An 18,394-nucleotide genomic window follows, 5' to 3' on the forward strand; every position below is an offset into this window, starting at 1 on the left:
ATTCTGTCGCTGTACATTTCAAAAGTGCTGAATACATAGTTATATTGACTACGTCCGTCTTAGCTCGCTCATTAATGTCTTAATCGAAATCACGGAATGCCTATTATCCACTCATCGTTCCCTTATGCCATAGTTTGTACATCTCAATTGTCAGTAGAAACCACATTTGTTTAAGCAAGTCAGCCATATCAGCTTTGTTTTTTAAAAAGACAGTAAATGAGGCTGAATTAATTGTTTCGCTGCCAGACAAGGCTACGCTGATAGCCAGCTGTAGTTAGGATTCACTCCATTGTGGGGGAAAGAAAGCTCTGTTGTTGGGACAGCTGTTATAGTGCAATTAATGTATTGTTTAGTGTAGTGTTGTTTAGTGGCTTTGCTGAGTTTGCCCCACCAAGATGTACATGCTAAAATCGCCACTGGTTAGCGATCACCGTAAATCAAAAGAAACAACACAATTTTTTCTTCTTCTTCTCTTTCAATCCACAGGAGATAGATAGATCTTTCAGACTTCTCTTGGTCACAAACAAGTGAGACTGGACATTCAAACGTTCCAGAACAAATGCATCTGGGAATTTCTTCCCCTTTCCAGCTGTGTGCAGGCGGCTCCTTTTCTGGGGAGCGTTGGGAACGTGTGTGGCGGGATTCCAGGGGTAGCCCGTAAACACGGAGAGATGGATACTGAAGGAGGAATTCAGATCGGATCCAACACTCCCACATCTGGTGTGAGAGCGTGAAAACAGCCGGCCGGTGAGCCATCCATCCATCCGCACGGTAGACGGTACAGTCCAGGTCCCGTGGGGTCTTAAGGTTCTGACATAGTTCACTGAGTCTACTGTTACTTCAATAAGAACGTTTTTTCATATTGGTCCCTTATTTCCCTGGTGAAATTCTCTCAGATCCCACCTATGTTAGGTGTCAGGAGAGTTGATATCTCTCCAGACAAAAGGCACAGGTGTTATCAGTGGACTCTTTGGCAGGATAACTCTTTGGCAGGATAGCCCTGCAGGATAACTCTAGCTGACCTGGGCTCTTAGCTTCTGTCCTACATAGCACATAGAGATCTGATGAGTCAGTGAATAAGAAACACACACATAACCCTGAAGTTGTGGTTTTGGGCCATCTACGAATTCTTTTGAGTAGGGCCCTGATTTTTTTCTGACCACATGTCAGGAACCTGAGTTTGAAGTGTTTGGAGGAGCACCAGACTGGGCAAACACAGCCAAACATACGCTGGGCACATTTATCCCTGTGCAGTCTAGTCTGTCCTCATAGCATTTCTCTTGCTATTTACCCCAGACAGACAGGCAACCASCTGTAAAAATGGCCCACAGACCTCAAGTGACTTGTTGAAGAGATTAGCTGTCCATTGTTACATGAAGGCACCCCAGAACATTGAAAGGTCATCTAAGGGTCGTGCTGCTTTGAAACCCCCCCCTGTAAGTTCAGCTTTCTGTTAAACACATTAGGGCTCTGTCGGTTGCGGACACCGCATCCTATCCACAGTGCATCATGTAGGCCATTTCATGGGGTTTAAAGTCTATTTCCCAGAATGTTTACGTTGTGAAGTCTGGTATGCACTCGGTGCCCTCTGGAATAAGTTAGCTCAGGTAGAGACTTTGACAAGCATATGCATGCCACAACAAATCATTCAATTATGTCATTTGGAGAGTTATGTCCAATTGTTTGCTAAAGATGCATCGTCCCATCATTTAGACAAATGTGTAACTTTAAAGTAAGAATGTAACTTGCAATTGTACGATAGAGTGAAAGGTGAAAAGTGGAGATAGCGGACTTACAGGCGTTCAAGCTTTGGGAGTTGGGTGAAGGATTCTGGTTCCAAGGACTCAATGTTGTTGAAGTGCAGGTACCTGGAAAAGTGCAGAGCATTGGCACAGCACAGTAACACCACATTAGGATGATCATTTAGACTCGATGGACATGTTTTCACAGTAGGCCACAGAAATGAAATAATTACATTTTAACTGGCAGTTTCAGTACATTCCAATAGGTTTCGTGATGCCTTCCAAGAACCCCTTAACCTGTCCATTACATAACCTGTTAAAATACAATCCTGTATTTTCAGGGATACTTCAAGTCATAATTCAGACGAGAAGGTATTTGCACTAGGCCTATATGTATCCCTACCAGACAGTTAATATTGAGCGTCTGTAAATTCTATCCCTATAGGCTAACCTTCTGATGGAATGGCCCATCTGCGGGTACAGACAGTTATTCAATGGAATGCAACTATGATTGATGCCAGAGCACCTTTGAGTTAAAAGAGACTAAACTCAGAACAAATGGTAATAAACATACAGTAAGGCTAGGACAATGACATTTGCAAACCAATTACTCACTGTACAGTAACTGTTAGGTTCCGTAAACATGTTTGTTTATTAAACAGACAAYGCAACAGMCAAAGCAAGCAYAGGTTAAGCAAAGTTGCACTAATCAGCAATAAAAAAAACTGTTAATCTCGAGCGACAGTGGATAGAGCACAGCATCCATTTACTACACCATGAATGCATTGAGACTTTTGACTTCAAAATAAAAGCGATAGATGTAGGGTGTTGTCTGAAAAATGGAATTCTTCCCTCATCAGAGTGTAGAGGACGTTAAGGCAGGCCAGAGGATGTCCAAGGACAACAGAACATTGAACAGCCAAGAGGAATTACACAGACAACCGTATTTCATGTCTGAGAGAGGGAGGGGAGAGATGGAGAGGGACAGAGAGAGAGAGAGAGATAATATTGATTTTGTTGTCACCCCTTGGCAACAACTAACAGTGAACTTGGCAACAGACTAGCCTTATAACCTTTAATTGATGTATGTGAGTCATAAGCCCGTTGATTTATTTTACCTTACAATTACAATTAAAGCACATTTTATGCCAGTAAACAGGGTAATAGAACAAAGTGTAATAAGACTATTATTATAATATATATATTTTTAACCCCTTTTTCTCCCCAATTTCAGTCTTGACTGATCGCTGCAACTCCCCAACGGGCTTGGGAGGCGAAGGTCGAGTCATGCGTCCTCCGAAACATGACCCGCCAAACCACGCATCTTAACACCCGCCCGCTTAACCCAGAAGCCAGCCGCACCAATGTGTCAGAGGAAACACCGTTCCACTGACGAGCGAGGGGTCAGCCTCAAAGAGTCGCTAGAGCGCGATGAGCCAAGTAAAACTCCCCCGTCCAAACCCTCCCCTAACCCGGACGACGCTGGGCCAATTGTGCGCCGTCCTATGGGACWCTCGATCACGGCCGGTTSTGACACAGCCTGGGATCGAACKCAGTTCTGTAGTGACGCCTCTAGCACTGCGATGCATTACGGAGGCCCGTAATAAGACATTTTAAGCACCAAATTGAGATTTATTGTGAAAAGGAACTATTGTTTACATATGTTAGAGAGGGGCAGAAACATGCTTTGTGTACATGTTCTAATCCAAGATACATTGCTTATGTTCTGTAGTCGCTTTGGCGTTAAATTAGTATTTGGCCACAGGTAGCCCGTTTGTGAATTGAATATGGTCGACAACAAGCGAGCCAACATGCTTGGGAAATTCTCTCATTTAAATAGCAGGGGAGCATGGGATATTAAATACAAGACTGGCAGTACTTTAAAGAAATGTTAATCCCCCTAACTCCAACATACAGCTTGCATAGCATAGTTGTAGCCCAAKAGAATAGCAGAGGGCCATTAAAGTGAATGCAACTCTGGCTCAGAACTTGTCACCCACACATAAAATCCTTCATTACTGTATCAAAACTCAAACCAGCTGCGGGGCAAAGAGCCTGGACTTTGACTTGGTTTCGCTTAATGAATAGCCATTTGTTCAGTGTGCATGCATGTCGTTATGCAGGGACAAACAGCCACAAGGCCTTCTCCTAGGTTCAACCACCCAAATTGGCTGTGAGGAGGAAGATGCATGTCAGCCATTTTTGTTTGGGGGTAGTTTAGAYAAAGAATTGCCTTCATGGAGGACACTGTCATGACTTTCCAAATATTGTGTTCAGTATCCACCCCTTATTAAACGATGTCAGTTTAATTGTCTTCCATTGACATATGAAGCCCCATTGTTGCGATATATATTTTCCCAGAAGGGTTAGGGTTAACCAACAATAACAATCTCTCTAAACTCAGCATTTGGCAACAGTTGCATCACAAAATAATTTATTGTTGAAAGAATTGTTTAACMATTGGCTTTACTAAAAGAAGGCAATTGCAGTTCATGGCATTGGTGGTTTAAACACAATTTACTACTCTGCATGGACAGCTTGCTTTATTGTAGGTTCTGTATGAGCCTTGGTCTCCAACACACACTCAACATTTACCAAACACAATACAACCGTTACATCAACAAACAGAAGAAAAACCTGAAATGAATCTAAGTTCTGGGATGATTTGAACATATTCAAGTCATTGAGACAACATGCAATTGGGAAAAGATGTTAGAAATGTAGAAATCACATTGATAGCTTAAGGTCACYTGGACATTTATACAGATTTGAGGCATCCTTTCTCATACCGACACTGAAGGTATGTCTCGTAGACATAATAAGCCCATGCAATAGGCACATGGTGACCTCTATCACTCTGCTTGGGAAATGCGTGGGGGCCCTCTATGAAACAACAGAACTAGCGCATAACACAACTAGATGGACAATGACAAGTAAGGTCAAGGGTGAGACAAGCAGCCAGCGTACAGTACAGTAGTGTGACTCCAGGGAGGAAGTCAGACACACAGGGCCCTTTTCAGACTTGAGGTATGTTGATTTAACATGAACTTACTGRAAGTTATTGACTTAAGTCCACGCTAAGCGTACTTATCTCAAGTTCYAATGGGGCCCACAGTGAAGGGCAAGCTGTGCAGCATGGCATGCGGCAAGCAGGAGCTGGAGCTGTAGTCTAAGTACATGGGAAGCTAAGGCCTGCTTGAGTCTGCATCTGCTTAGCTACAGTAGTGAGTGGGCAGGGCAGGGCAGGGCAAGGCAGGGCAGGGCAGGGCAGGGTAGGGCATCTCATGCTGTATCTTTACGCACTAGGATCAGGTAACGCACATKTGTTGTCGTGGCAACGAGGCATGCTACTCATGCAGGGTGTCAGCGCCACWTACAATGGTGGGTGCACACACGGCATGCATAGTGGCGGTATGACACCGTGGAGTGGGGGTCCGGACAGACGGACAATCAGATATAAAGGTGCAGAGGGGAAGGGGAGGAAAGAGGGCGAATAGGAGGAAGAGGAGGATGAGTAGCTGGTCACTTACAGTTGCTCTAGAGAGACAAGTCCCTTAAATGCTTGTCTGTCAATTGATTGGATTTCATTCTTGTACAAATAGCTGAAAGGAGAAATAATCAGTAATATTAGTCAAAAACACAGGGGATCAAATGAATTCTCTCTAGTACCTAACACAAGTCCCTACTTCTGCATTTCGATATATTATTTATACTGTAAATTATACATTTCTCACTGTAAATTTGCTCATATTCTACAGTTCTATGTTAACGTATCTTTTTTTTGTACAAAAGTATGTAAACTTTGTGTYAATTCCTCAGTTTCTGTATGTTGCTTATTTCCAGCAGCATCACATCACCAAGTCAAATTCTGGGTATGCCTAAATGTACTCTGTGATTCTGATTCTGACAATGAAAGAATGGCTTAGTTGAATGGCCCAGTTACTGTACGAAAGGAGCTATCATAAAACCAACTTCATGGGATCAATGTTTTGAAATAGTATTTTGACAGTGAGAATGTCCATCCACTCAGGTATCACAATAAATGAATATTAGCTATATCACTGCATGATTGGTTGATCATTAGSGACAGATTCCATTAACTAGATGACAAATGTAAAGCAACTGACACAATATGCAGAGCGGAGAAAAACGTCAAAAGCTGTCAGAAAACAGAACGCTCAGCATAACTTGCATAACATACATGTACAAAAATTTGACAAATCACAATGTAAAAAAAATCTGAAAAAATAGAATATATGACAGAGGGTTGGTGGGTCCCTCAGAGTTCTGCGAAGACTTTCACAAAAGAGCACCATGTCTCAAGTAATGTAATATAGCATCACTATGACGTTCCAGAACATTTTTAAATGTAACCTTTATTTAACTAGGCAAGTCAGTTAAGAACAAATTCTTATTTACAATGACAGCCTACCGGGGAACAGTGTTTTAACTGCCTTGTTCAGGGGCAGAACGACAGATGTTTTTTACCTTGGCAGCTCGGGGATTCGATCCAGCAACCTTTCGGGTTACTGGCCCAATGCTCTAACCACTAGGTTACCTACATCTAAAGACAAACATCACATGACATGTCTGTGTTTTCCCTCCCMCTAACGTGAGAGAGATATGACACTAGAATAACAATGGCTTAGGGCAATCTTCCCTTTCATCTTCTACTCATCTCCAGTTACTTTACATCGATGGGTAGAGCCGATGAGAGATTCCCATTTGCTCTCAGCAAATATGACGCAATGTGTGGGCCTATGGAAAAAGAAACAGCTCCGCTTTCTCTATCTTCCTCTATCAGGGATATCTCATCACTCTCTGATGTTTGTCAAGTTGATCCTATGTGACAGTGATGATCATCAAAGACYGCACGGTCTAATGCACTGCACTCACAGACAGGCATCCACTGATGTTGACCGAGGCTGAGCTGAGTGTTAGCCAGCACAGGAGAAACATCCTGGTGGGAATGAACTGGGAGCAATCTTCTCTGTCAAACACACACATGGCTTCTCATTTATCGCATACACAGTACAATAGATGCTGCTCTAGGCTCTTACGTAATCAACATATGAAGGACATTTCTTGACAGTGTGAAAGGCATTTGATGACATGTCAAAGATATCCAGACAGACAGCATATCTTCCTTACTAAACTTTACATGTCAGCAAGGGTGTTGAGGCAAATTGAACACTGATCTTGTCAAACAGACTTCAGCTGAGTAGACCTACTGTTTTTTGGTGAAATTGAAAGCACCATGTTGCTCCACAGCCAAAGAACTGTGGACTTGTTGCTGTGAGACTATAGAGTCTGAATGTTCAGCTTAACTCAGAGAGTTAGTTTACAGGCAGCCTGAGGACATTGAGGCTGACTGTAGCTAAAGCCGAACACCCAGAAGCGTATGGACATGTGTGTGTGTGTGTGTGCGTGTGTGTATAGTCTGTCTCTTATACACATCTAGATGTGTATAAGAGACAGGGTGGGGTCTGCGTGGGAAACCGGATGGAGTCAGGAGCTGTAGGGTCAACTCTCGAGGGGAAGAGTACTGAGGCCTTTTGCTTGAATAACCGCAAAGTGGGGTCTGCGTGGGAAACCGGATGGAGTCAGGAGCTGTAGGGTCAACTCTCGAGGGGAAGAGTACTGAGGCCTTTTGCTTGAATAACCGCAAAGCCTCTGTGGCCTCGTCCTTATACAGTTCAATGAGAACTCAACTGACCCGCCATTTTAGTCCAACTGTACACCCACACACATGTGTTGTGAAACTGTACGAGGGACACAGAGAGAGATGTTATTCCTCACCACCAATGACAGAACACTGAGAAGAACCCAAGGCCTGTAACGTATTCTCGGTCCSTAATCTCATACTATCTAATGAAATGTCTAACTATGCAACCTGACCCAATGCCAGGGTAAAACTCAATCAGAGCGCCACCAACAAAAATAACAGCAACAGAAACCACAACAAACCACAACAGGATATTTGGATTTAGATCACAGATAAGTAGAGCCCTGAGTGCTTCCTGACCATGTGACCTGACTAGGAAGAAACTCAAGAGCCCTGGTTAGGCTATAGCCTAAAGGTCACATAGGAGATAGATTGGGGATAAGGTGCTGTGGTAGACTAGCGTCCTTCCTAGTGGGTGTTCTTGTACATCAAGCTGCCTCCCACTACTAGTGCTGATTGATTAACTGTAATTTRGGTTATTTTTCAGTTTTCAAACAACTAATTGACCGATGTCGGTMAAATTATTTGAATTCCATTTTGTTCGTTTTTTTCCCTGTGGGCTCCATGGGCACATTGCACCGTTTATCTAGAGATAAAACAGACCCATCCTGAACTGTGCGATGTTGTAGTTTCCAACAAGACAAAATTCTACTACATTTTGCACCTAAAACATGGTAATTAACTACAATGACCATAATCCATCGCGCATCTACTTGTCAGGTCTATGTTTCTTTTTAGAATGCGAAATTGTGTGAGGATATACAGAGAGCAGCTGTTGCTTCGTGATGTATCTCTACCCGAAAATACATGATCTTAGTGCCTAATTTACCCTTTGAAGAACTACAAAATAGTGATTTTGTCAGACAGCATAGGCAGCAGCTCTATAGAGATGAGATGATGACCTGGAATTAAATAATAAAACAAATGTAATATACACAACTAAAGTATTTTATTAAAGTAATGTGAATAAATGATGGTTAATAAGTGATAAGCAGTAATGGACAGTCACTACCATCATGGGACTTTTATTAATAGTTTTATTCTGTGTTGTTACAGTATTCAACACACATAATGCATAGTGCATTTAATGTTAAATAAAATATTTGAAACCCGATATCGAAAACCGTGATTATTTTTTAATAATCGAACCAAACCGATCTCAAAAAGCACAAATCGTTCAGCAATACACACTACAGAAACAAGGAGAGACTCCTGCTCCTATGAATCATTCCGGCTGGCAAAAGCCAAGGCTACTTAGAATACATAAGATGGTCAGGAAAGACTTCTGGCATTAGTCATTATCATGAACAATATTCCCGTAACACAAGACCCTTTGACCGAAAGCTGACCCTTAAAGGGGCTGTACAGACTTCTGTCAGGTCGCACAGTGGAGGGCACATGAAAGACCTCAGGGAGGGGGCTTTACTGGGGCCTAAGGGAGGTAGTGGGACAATCCCCCAGGCTATGATGGCAGGGTGAGAGGTGCAGGGTTAAAGGGTTGATCACAAGGGCATGGTCAGTGTGCTGGCCTCAGATTATCTCTGCTTTAAAGGGAAAGGGCCTTATAATTAAAACTAGACAAACAACCATGGGAATCACCCACGCTATGCTGCAGTTACAGCATTCAGAGAAGTGTGTATGTGTATGTGTATGTGTGTGTGTGTGTGTGTGTGTGTGTGTGTGTGTGTGTGTGTGTGTGTGTGTGTGTGTGTGTGTGCGTGCGTGCGTGTGTGTGTGTGAGCGTGTGTGTGTGTCTGAAGTTATTCTCATTAACTTATCCATCACATGATAATCAGCTACGAGTAAAGACAAAACAAGGATCTACAGAACAGCCCCAAAAAATGTAATCAAAGTTTTGTACAGTTCAACCATTCCAACGCCTACAGTGAGCCTGGTGGGCTGAAGGTCTGCGTTATCTAACCCAGGGCTGAAAGGAGGAGATGAGAAGGTTAATGGAGGGGAAGATGAGACTGAGTAGGTGGAGAGACTAGGGAGACAGATATTTCAGAAATACTTACCGCATGTGAATGTAAACACAGACATTGCTTCCACCACAACTGACGGGTGCTGGGGTTATAATGGGGAGTGACCTAACAAAGATGATCCGATTTGCCATTCGATAATTATAATATATACAGTTGAAGTCGGAAGTGTCTCATACACTTAGGTTGGAGTCATTAAAACTSGTTTTTCAACCACTCCACAAATGTSTTGTTAACAAACTATAGTTTTGGCAAGTCYGTTAGGACATCTACTTTGTCCATGACASAAGTKATTTTTCCAACAATTGTTTACAGACAGATTATTTCACTTATAATTCACTGCATCACAATTCCGGTGGGTSAGAAGTTTACATACACTAAGTTMACTGAAAATGATGTTAAAACTTTAGAAGCTTCTGATAGMCTGGAGGTGTACCTGTGGATGTATTTCAAGGCCTACTGTCAAACTAAGTGCCTATTTGCTTGACATCATGGGAAAATTAAAAAGAAATCAGCCAAAACCTCAGAAAACAAATTGGAGACCTCCACAAGTCTGGTTCATCCTTGGGAGCAATTTCCAAACGCCTGAAGGTACCACGTTCATCTATACAAACAATAGTACGCAAGTATAAACACCATGGGACCACGCAGCCGTCATACTGCTCAGGAAGGAGATGGGTTCTGTCTCCTAGAGATGAACGTACTTTGGTGCAAAACTGAAAATCAATCCCAGCACAACTACAAATACCTAGGTGTCTGGCTAGACTGTGAACTCTCCTTCCAGACTCATATTAAACATCTCCAATCCAAAATCAAATCTAGAATCAGCTTTCTATTTCGCAAACAAAGCCTTCTTCCCTCACGCCGCCAAACTTACTCTAGTAAAACTGAATATCCTACCTATCCTCGACTTAGGCGATGTCATCTACAAAATAGCTTCCAATACTCTACTCAGCAAACTGGTTGCAGTCTATCACGAWGCCATCCGTTTTGTTAACAAAGCCCCTTACACCACCCACCACTYRGACCTGTATGCTCTAGARGGCTGGCYCTCGCTACATATTCGTCGACAMACCCWCTGGCTCCAGGTCTATGCTAGGTAAAGCTCCGCCGTATCTCAGCTCACTGGTCACGATAACAACACCCACCCGTAGCACGCGCTCCAGCAGGTATATCTCACTGTTCATCCCCAAAGCTAATACCTCCTTTGGCCGCSTTTCTTTCCAGTTCTCTGCTGCCAGTGACTGGAACGAATTGCAAAAATTGCTGAAGCTGGAGACTTATATTTCCCTCACTAACTTTAAACATCAGCTATCTGAGCAGCAAACCGATCACTGCATCAATAAATAGCCCACCCAATCTACCTACCTCATCCCCATATTGTTTTTATTTACTTTTCTGCTCTTTTACACACCAGTATCTCTACTTGCACATCATCATCTGCTCATTTATCACTCCAGTGCTAATCTGCTAAATTGTAATTACTTCGCTACTATAGCCTATTTATTGCCTACCTCCTCACGCCATTTGCACACACTGTATATAGACCTTTATTTTTTTTCTATTGTGTTATTGATTGTACGCTTGTTTATGTTGTAACTCTGTGTTGGTGTTTGTGTCGCACTGCTTTGCTTTATCTTGGCCAGGTCGCAGTTGTAAATGAGAACTTGTTCTCAACTAGCTTACCTGTAAATAAAGGTGAAATACATATTTTTTTTTAATAAAAATAACCTGAAAGGCCGCCCAGCAAAAAAAGAAGCCACTGCTCCAAACCGCCATAAAAAAGAGAGACTACGGTTTGCAACTGCACATGGGGACAAAGATCATACTTTTTGGAGAAATGTCCTCTGGTCTGATGAAACAAAAATAGAACTGTTTGGCCATAATGACCATCGTTATGTTTGGAGGAAAAAGGGGGAGGCTTGCAAGCCAGCCAATGAACCACGATGGTGGCAGCATCATGTTGTGGGGGTGATTTGCTGCGGGAGATTGGTGCACTTCACAAAATAGATGGCCGCATAAGGAAGGAAAATTATGTGGATATATTGATATATTGGCAACATCTCAAGACATCAGTCAGGAAGTTAAAAGTTTGGTCGCAAATGCAGATGACAATGACCCCAAGCATACTTTCAACGTTGTGGCAAAATGGCTTAAGGACAACAAAGTCAAGGTATTGGAGTGGCCATCACAAAGCCCTGACCTCAATCTATAGAAAATTTGGCAGAACTGAAAAAGCGTGTGAGAGCAAGGAGGCCTACAAACCTGACTCAGTTACACCAGCTCTGTCAGGAGGAATGGGCCAAAATTCACCCAACTTATTGTGGAAGCTTGTGGAAGGCTACCTGAAACGTTTGACCCAAGTTAAACAATTTAAAGGCAATGCTACCAAATACTAATTGAGTGTGTGTAAACTTCTGACCCACTGGGAATGTGATGAAAGAAATAAAAGCTGAAATAAATCATTCTCTCTACTATTATTCTGACATTTCACATTCTTAAAAAAAAGTTGTGATCCTAACTGACCTAAGATAGGGAATTTTTACTTTGATTAAATGTCAGGAATTGTGAAAAACTGAGTTTAAATGTATTTGGCTAAGGTGTATGTAAACTTCCGACTTCAACTGTGTCTACCCCTATCGATCCAGTACCCTGCACATTGTAAATATGGTACTGGAACTGACCCTGTATATAGTATGCTCACTTACTTTATCGTGCTCTTCTTATTTTTATTTCTTGCGTGTTTTTGTTCTCTTTTTAGTTTTACATTGTTATTGATTACTGCATTGTTGGGGTTATCGCTTGCAAGAAAGGCATTTCACTGTACTTGTACATGTGACATTAAAACGTTCAACTAAACCATACTGCAGCAACCCAAGGCTATGTGTTGCCTGACTGCTGCTCAAGCCCACCTCTGTTCTCCTCATTGCCTTCAGGTCACCACGTGGAGACAGATAAGTACAGAGGATTAGACAATGGGGGTTCTTTTCTTGTCTTACTTCAATTCATTTACCACAGTAACACTCTTGTTCTGTTCTGACTTAGCAATGTAGCAACGTCCAATTTACAGCCACATAGTGTGTTTTAGTTTTGTTTCCAGACAGAAGTTCGAGACAGGTTTCGCCATGCTTTATCATCAGCCGACGAGGAACAGGGTGAAACTTGAACAAAAACTCTTTGCCTATTGGGCCTGTCAGAGAAAATGGCTGCCACACTGTTTCAATGAAACCAATCGATCAAAGACTTGACATTCAGAAGAGAATAACATTGACATAAAAGCATAACAACTCACAGATATTTGAGGTTTTCCAGGTCTTCAAAGGTTCCTCTGGGAATCCGTCTGATATGGTTGTTGTTGAGGAGGCTGTAAAGTCAAGAGAATGGCCATTATTTGAAAGACCTCCCAATGGAGTATTACACTTACACAAAGTGAATCCATACAGACTAGTAGAAACAAGTTGAAAATGGTCCATGCTGGCATACTATTTTGTCAAGATCTAATGCTAGGCCAATGCCAGTCTAAACAGAGTTCAACCTTCCAGAGTACATAATATAGTTCAGATCCCTGGCACATTGTAGCTGTTCTATAGAGCATCTGGTTCGAATCCTACACACTGTCATAATTTGTTCTGCATTTATAATGGCTGCCAGATCTATYGGGTAGAATCTGGACAAGGATCAATAATGGCTGTCATAGACTTTCTGCAACACTACAATATCCTTTTCCAATAAAGGCCCGAGTTGGTGATCCCTCAACTTAGTGCCATAGAAATGGGAATTAACGCAGAAAAATCTGTTTTGGAAAAGGGTATGATATGTATAAGCAGAACATTAATTGGGCAGAACATGCCTCTTCACCTTGCTCTTTTGCCGAAAAACATTTGGCCTCAATTGGCTTCTTTTGAACATTTTGGTGATGGATGCTGTCCCAGGGGCCTTTGCACCCTGCCTTGGATTTTTCTTTCAACTTAAAAACTGATGAACTCTACATACACTATCGTATAATCGATGTTCAGAGTGACAGCTGTCACAGACTGAAGCAGAAAAATACAGGCAGTAGGCCCCTCCAGTCTTTCCTTCATGTAGGAGCCAGACATCTATTTCAGTCTGCCTGAGACACTCATATTGAACTGTCTACCCAGTTGAAAGACCGGCACGCTTTAGATCCTGTGTTATTTTTCAGTCTGTGAGACAGAGGTTGAAGCCGTGAAGAGTCCTCTATGAAATATGGAGCTCCTTAGACTACATGGCTAGCCGGTCGGTCTGATACCGTAGGAAAATCTCATCTGGTCTTTCTCTTTCTTAACATTTCCTGGCCCTACCTTTCTCCATGGACAGCTCTTCATATTCATACACTAGCCTCATAGGCTGATCCCTGCCACATGGCTGACTGTAGGCTAGCAGGCTAGCAGGGCTGATCCCTGCCACATGGCTGACTGTAGGCTAGCAGGCTAGCAGGGCTGATCCCTGCCACATGGCTGACTGTAGGCTAGCAGGGCTGGGCCATGACAGATGGTTGACTGTAAGCTAGCAGGCTAGCAGGGCTGGGCCATGACAGATGGCTGGGAGAGTGAAGGGGAAAAATAAATTCCTCCCAGATTATGAGGTGACCTACATGTGTGAAAGAACAGCAGAGTGGAGAGCAAGAATCTGCCACTCAGTGTTCATGTGTGTGGACTGAATGACTGGCTGCAGGACTTTCCAGGGACCACTAATGATGTGACGTGTTTCTGAGTCTTGGGACAAAAGATAAACAAAGAGAACTGGGTGTTTATGGGAAGAGATGTGGCTTACAGAAGTAGTTGACTCCTGATACATGGTGATTACATAAGTGTGTATGCTCTGTTAAAATGCATTTGCAGAGAGTTCTCCGGTAACAAATTCAATTACACTCTTTTCAATTGCCGAGTGTGTAGGGGAATAGACAAAGGAGGGAGGAAGGAGGGAGACTTACAGTGTGTTGAGGTTKTTTAGACGTTTGAAGGAGCCAGACTGTAAGTCCTTGATTTTGTTGAACCTCAGGTCTCTATGGAGGGAAAAACAGGAAACACAGTCATGAACAACATTGAGACAATCGAGTCTGTCCAACCAATCATCAACATGGAAAAGTTTTTACTGGCTGATGGCTATGAGGAAACAGGCTGATAAAATGATTACAATATACTTCAGTATATTCCATGTGTATCCGAATCTCCACCAACAGTGTTTATTATAAAGCATGAATAATAGTCGCATGATTCAMATCACAGGAATGCCATTRGTGAAGGTGTAATAATGGGGATTGGTTTACTAAAGCTAACGATGAAGAGATTTGTCATGGCTGTCAAGGAGACGAGGGAGTTTAGTAGCCTATCAGTTCACTCGACCCGCTCATTATAAAGTGATGAAATCATGTCATGACACTAACCACTCATGTCCATTATGACAAATAACGTATCCTGATAGGCCTCTAACACGTCACTAAAACACAATTTGGTTTGTAACTAAACGAGGTAGGTAGGCCATAATAGGGTTAAGTACTTATTTTCAAACTACCTATGGCACTTAGAGCTAGATGCACGTTGTCTCATTCTGTGAAATGGGAACATTTCTAAACAATGGAGTTATGCTTGTGGAACTTAGCCTCTTAAGTCATTCGACCTTCAACTGAGTAATTTGCCAAATGTATTTTCATAAGAAGGAGAGGTAAAACACTCTGTAAGTGGAACCAGCTATCCATATGAAGGACATACTGAGGGGTACAAGAGAGAAGTTAGGGTTTGTTGCTGCTGCCTTGAAATTATTCCTATTTTCCTGTCATTACATTACATTGTCATACAAGTCACTGCCCTCAGACGGGCCATAATTGGGTGTTTAGAACAAAGAGCAGATAGCCTTGCTGCAAAACCCTAACAACAAGGACCATAACAACCCAGTCCAGAAGACAGAGTCCAGCCACAGTAACAGAGGCAAGACAAGATGGTGTTGGTGTCACACCCTAATCTGTTTCACCTGTCTTTGTGATTGTCTCCACCCCCCTCCAGGTGTCGCCCATCTTCCACATTATCCCCTGTGTATTTATACCTGTGTTCTCTGTTTGTCTGTTGCCAGTTCGTCTTGTTTGTCAAGTCAACCAGCATTTTTGTGTCTCAGCTCCTGATTTTCCCAGTCTCTCTTTTTCTCGTCCTCCTGGTTTTGACCCTTGCCTGTCCTGACTCTGAGCCCGCCTGCCTGACCACTCTGCCTGACCCTGAGCCTGCCTGCCGACCTGTACCTTAGCCCCACCTCTGGATTATTGATCTCTGCCTACCCTGAGCCTGGCTGCCGTCCGGTACCATTGCCCCACCTCTGGTTTATTGACCCCTGCCTGCCTTGACCTGTCTATTGCCTGCCCCTGTTGGATTATTAAACCATTGTTAATTCGACGTTGTCTGCATCTAGGTCTTACCTTCATACCCGATAGTTGGAGTCACAACACAGATATCCTTTATCTCTAAATGTAGGAGACGGAATGCTAAATCAATCCCCCAGCTACCCACATTCAACCATGAGTAATAGAAATCACTCATCAGCTACTCCTTAATGACCTTAACATTCACTGACTACCTCCAGGTCACAATACGCCCACATGCTCCACTAACAGAGTAATTCCAATGGCAACTTCTCTAAGTGTTGCTGAGTGGGGTAACTGGGAGTAAAGTCAAATGATTGGGATAGAACACTGATGAAGAATTTCAAGCATTCAAACTGTCTTTCTACTTTGTCAGTAAAGATGCGAGTTCTGTCTCTAAGACAGTGTACTTTTCAGTGCTGTGGATTCCATCTGAAACATGGGGTTCTTATTCACATTTGTTCTATATTTGCTTTGCATTAATGTTGCCTAGTTACTAGGGCTGGGATGATACCAGTATCACGATACTCGTTAGTATCGTGGCAAGGAAACAAAGCACACATTGAAGTTCTTTAGAAAAACAGCCCTAATGTTGGAAACAAAGAGTCACATTTATTTTATTTAATTACATGTGGAGAATGATACATTTGCATCTGTTGGCCATCGGTTAGCCTATTAATTTATATACCTATGTAGGCTACTGTAGCCTACCATTTTATACAATAAATATGTTGAAATTACGATATCACTGGAGTCATTGCAAATCAATTTGTGACACTTGTGTAGCCTATCTGGGGCTTTCAAATTGATTTAATCAGTGGTGGAAAAAGTACCCAATTGTCATACTTGAGTAAAAGTAAAGATACCTTAATAGAAAATGACTCAAGTAAAAGTGAAAGTCACCCAGTAAAATACTACTTGAGTAAAAGTCTACAAGTATTTTGTTTAAAATATACATAATAATCAAAAGAGAATGAACAAATCATTTCAAATTTCTTATATTAAGCAAACCTAACGGCACCATTTTCTTTTTTTCTTTTTCTTTATGGATAGCCAGGGGCTATCTCCAACACTCATGTACAACATTTACAAAATAAGCGTGTGTGTTTAGTGAGTCCACCAGATCAGAGGCAAATCAAATCAAATAAAATTTTATTAGTCACATGCGCAGAATACAACAGGTGTAGACCTTATAGTGAAATGCTTACTTACGAACTCCTAACCAACAGTGCAGTTTCAAAAAAATACGAATAAGAAAAAGAGATAAAAGTAACAAGTAATTAAAGAGGAGCAGTAAAAGAAATAGCAATATATACAGGGGGTGCCGGTACAGAGTCAATGTGCGGGGGCACCGGTTAGTTGAGGTAGTATGTGTATGTAGGTAGAGTTAATTAAAGTGACTATGCATAGATGACAACAGAAAGTGACAGMGGGGGGGGGGGGGGGGGGAATGTGAATAGTCTGGGTAGCCATTCAACTACATGTTCAGGAGTCTTATGGCTTGGGGGTAGAAGCTATTTAGAAAACTCTTGGACCTAGACTTGGCGCTCCGGTACCGCTTGTCGTGTAGTAGCAGAGAAAACAGTCTATGACTACGGTGGCTAGAGTCTTTGACAATTTGTATGGCCTTCCTGACACCGTCTGGTATAGAGGTCCTGGATGGCAGGAAGCTTGGCCCCAGTATATTGGGCCGTTCGCACTACTCTCTGTAGTGCCTTGCGGTTGAAGTCCGAGCAGTTGCCATACCAGGCAGTGATGCAACCAGTCAGGATGCTCTCGATGGTGCAGCTGTGGAACCCCTTGAGGATTTGAGGACCCATGCCAAATCCCCTCAGTCTCCTGAGGGAGAATAGGTGTGTTTGGACCATGTTAGTCTGTTGGTGATGTGGACACCAAGGAACTTGAATCTCTCAACCTGCTCCACTACAGCACCGTCGATGAGAATGGGGGCATGCTTGGTTCTCTTTTTCGTGTAGTCCACAATCATCTCCTTTGTCTTGATCACGTTGAGGGAGAGGTTGTTATCCTGGCACCACACGGCCAAATCTCTGACCTCCTCCCTATAGGCTGTCTTGTTGTTGTCGGTGATCAGGCCTACCACTGTTGTGCCATCGGCAAATTTAATGATGGTGTTGGAGTCGTGCCTGGCCGTGCAGTCATGAGTGAACAGGGAGTACAGGAGAGGGCTGAGCACGCACCCCTGAGGAGCCCCTGTGTTGAGGATCAGCGTGGCGTATGTGTTGTTACCTACCCTTACTACCTGGGGGAGGCCCGTCAGGAAGTCCATGATCCAGTTGCAGAGGGAGGCACCTAGTTCCAGGGTCCCCAGCTTATTGATGAGCTTTGAAGGCACTATGGTGTTGAATGCTGTGCTGTAGTCAATGAATAGCATTCTCACATAGTGTTCCTTTTGTCCAGGTGTGAAAGAGCAGTGTGGAGTGCAATAGAGATTGCAACATCTGTGGATCTGTTGGTGCGGTATGCAAATTGGAGTGGGTCTAGGGTTTCTGGGATGATGGCCTTTCAAAGCACTTCATGGCTACAGACGTGAGTGCTACGGGTTGGTAGTCATTTA

General features: G+C 42.8%; 1 protein-coding gene across 2 annotated transcripts in view; it reads right to left on the reverse strand.

Annotated features, from left to right (window-relative positions):
- LOC111963137 (peroxidasin) overlaps positions 1-18,394 on the reverse strand; it is an 81,937-nt gene that overhangs the window by 36,732 nt on the left and 26,811 nt on the right. The window contains exons 2-5 of one of the 2 annotated variants that reach the window (XM_023986374.2): positions 14,404-14,475; positions 12,742-12,813; positions 5,273-5,344; positions 1,797-1,868 (exon numbers count right to left, since the gene is read on the reverse strand). In XM_023986374.2, the coding sequence (XP_023842142.1) occupies positions 1,797-1,868; positions 5,273-5,344; positions 12,742-12,813; positions 14,404-14,475 (288 nt within the window). The remainder of the gene's footprint in view (positions 1-1,796; positions 1,869-5,272; positions 5,345-12,741; positions 12,814-14,403; positions 14,476-18,394) is intronic. The other variant, XM_023986375.2, reaches the window with a different exon arrangement.

The sequence above is a fragment of the Salvelinus sp. IW2-2015 genome, linkage group LG4q.2 (genome assembly GCF_002910315.2).
Source record: "Salvelinus sp. IW2-2015 linkage group LG4q.2, ASM291031v2, whole genome shotgun sequence".
NCBI classification, from domain to species: Eukaryota; Metazoa; Chordata; class Actinopteri; order Salmoniformes; family Salmonidae; genus Salvelinus; species Salvelinus sp. IW2-2015.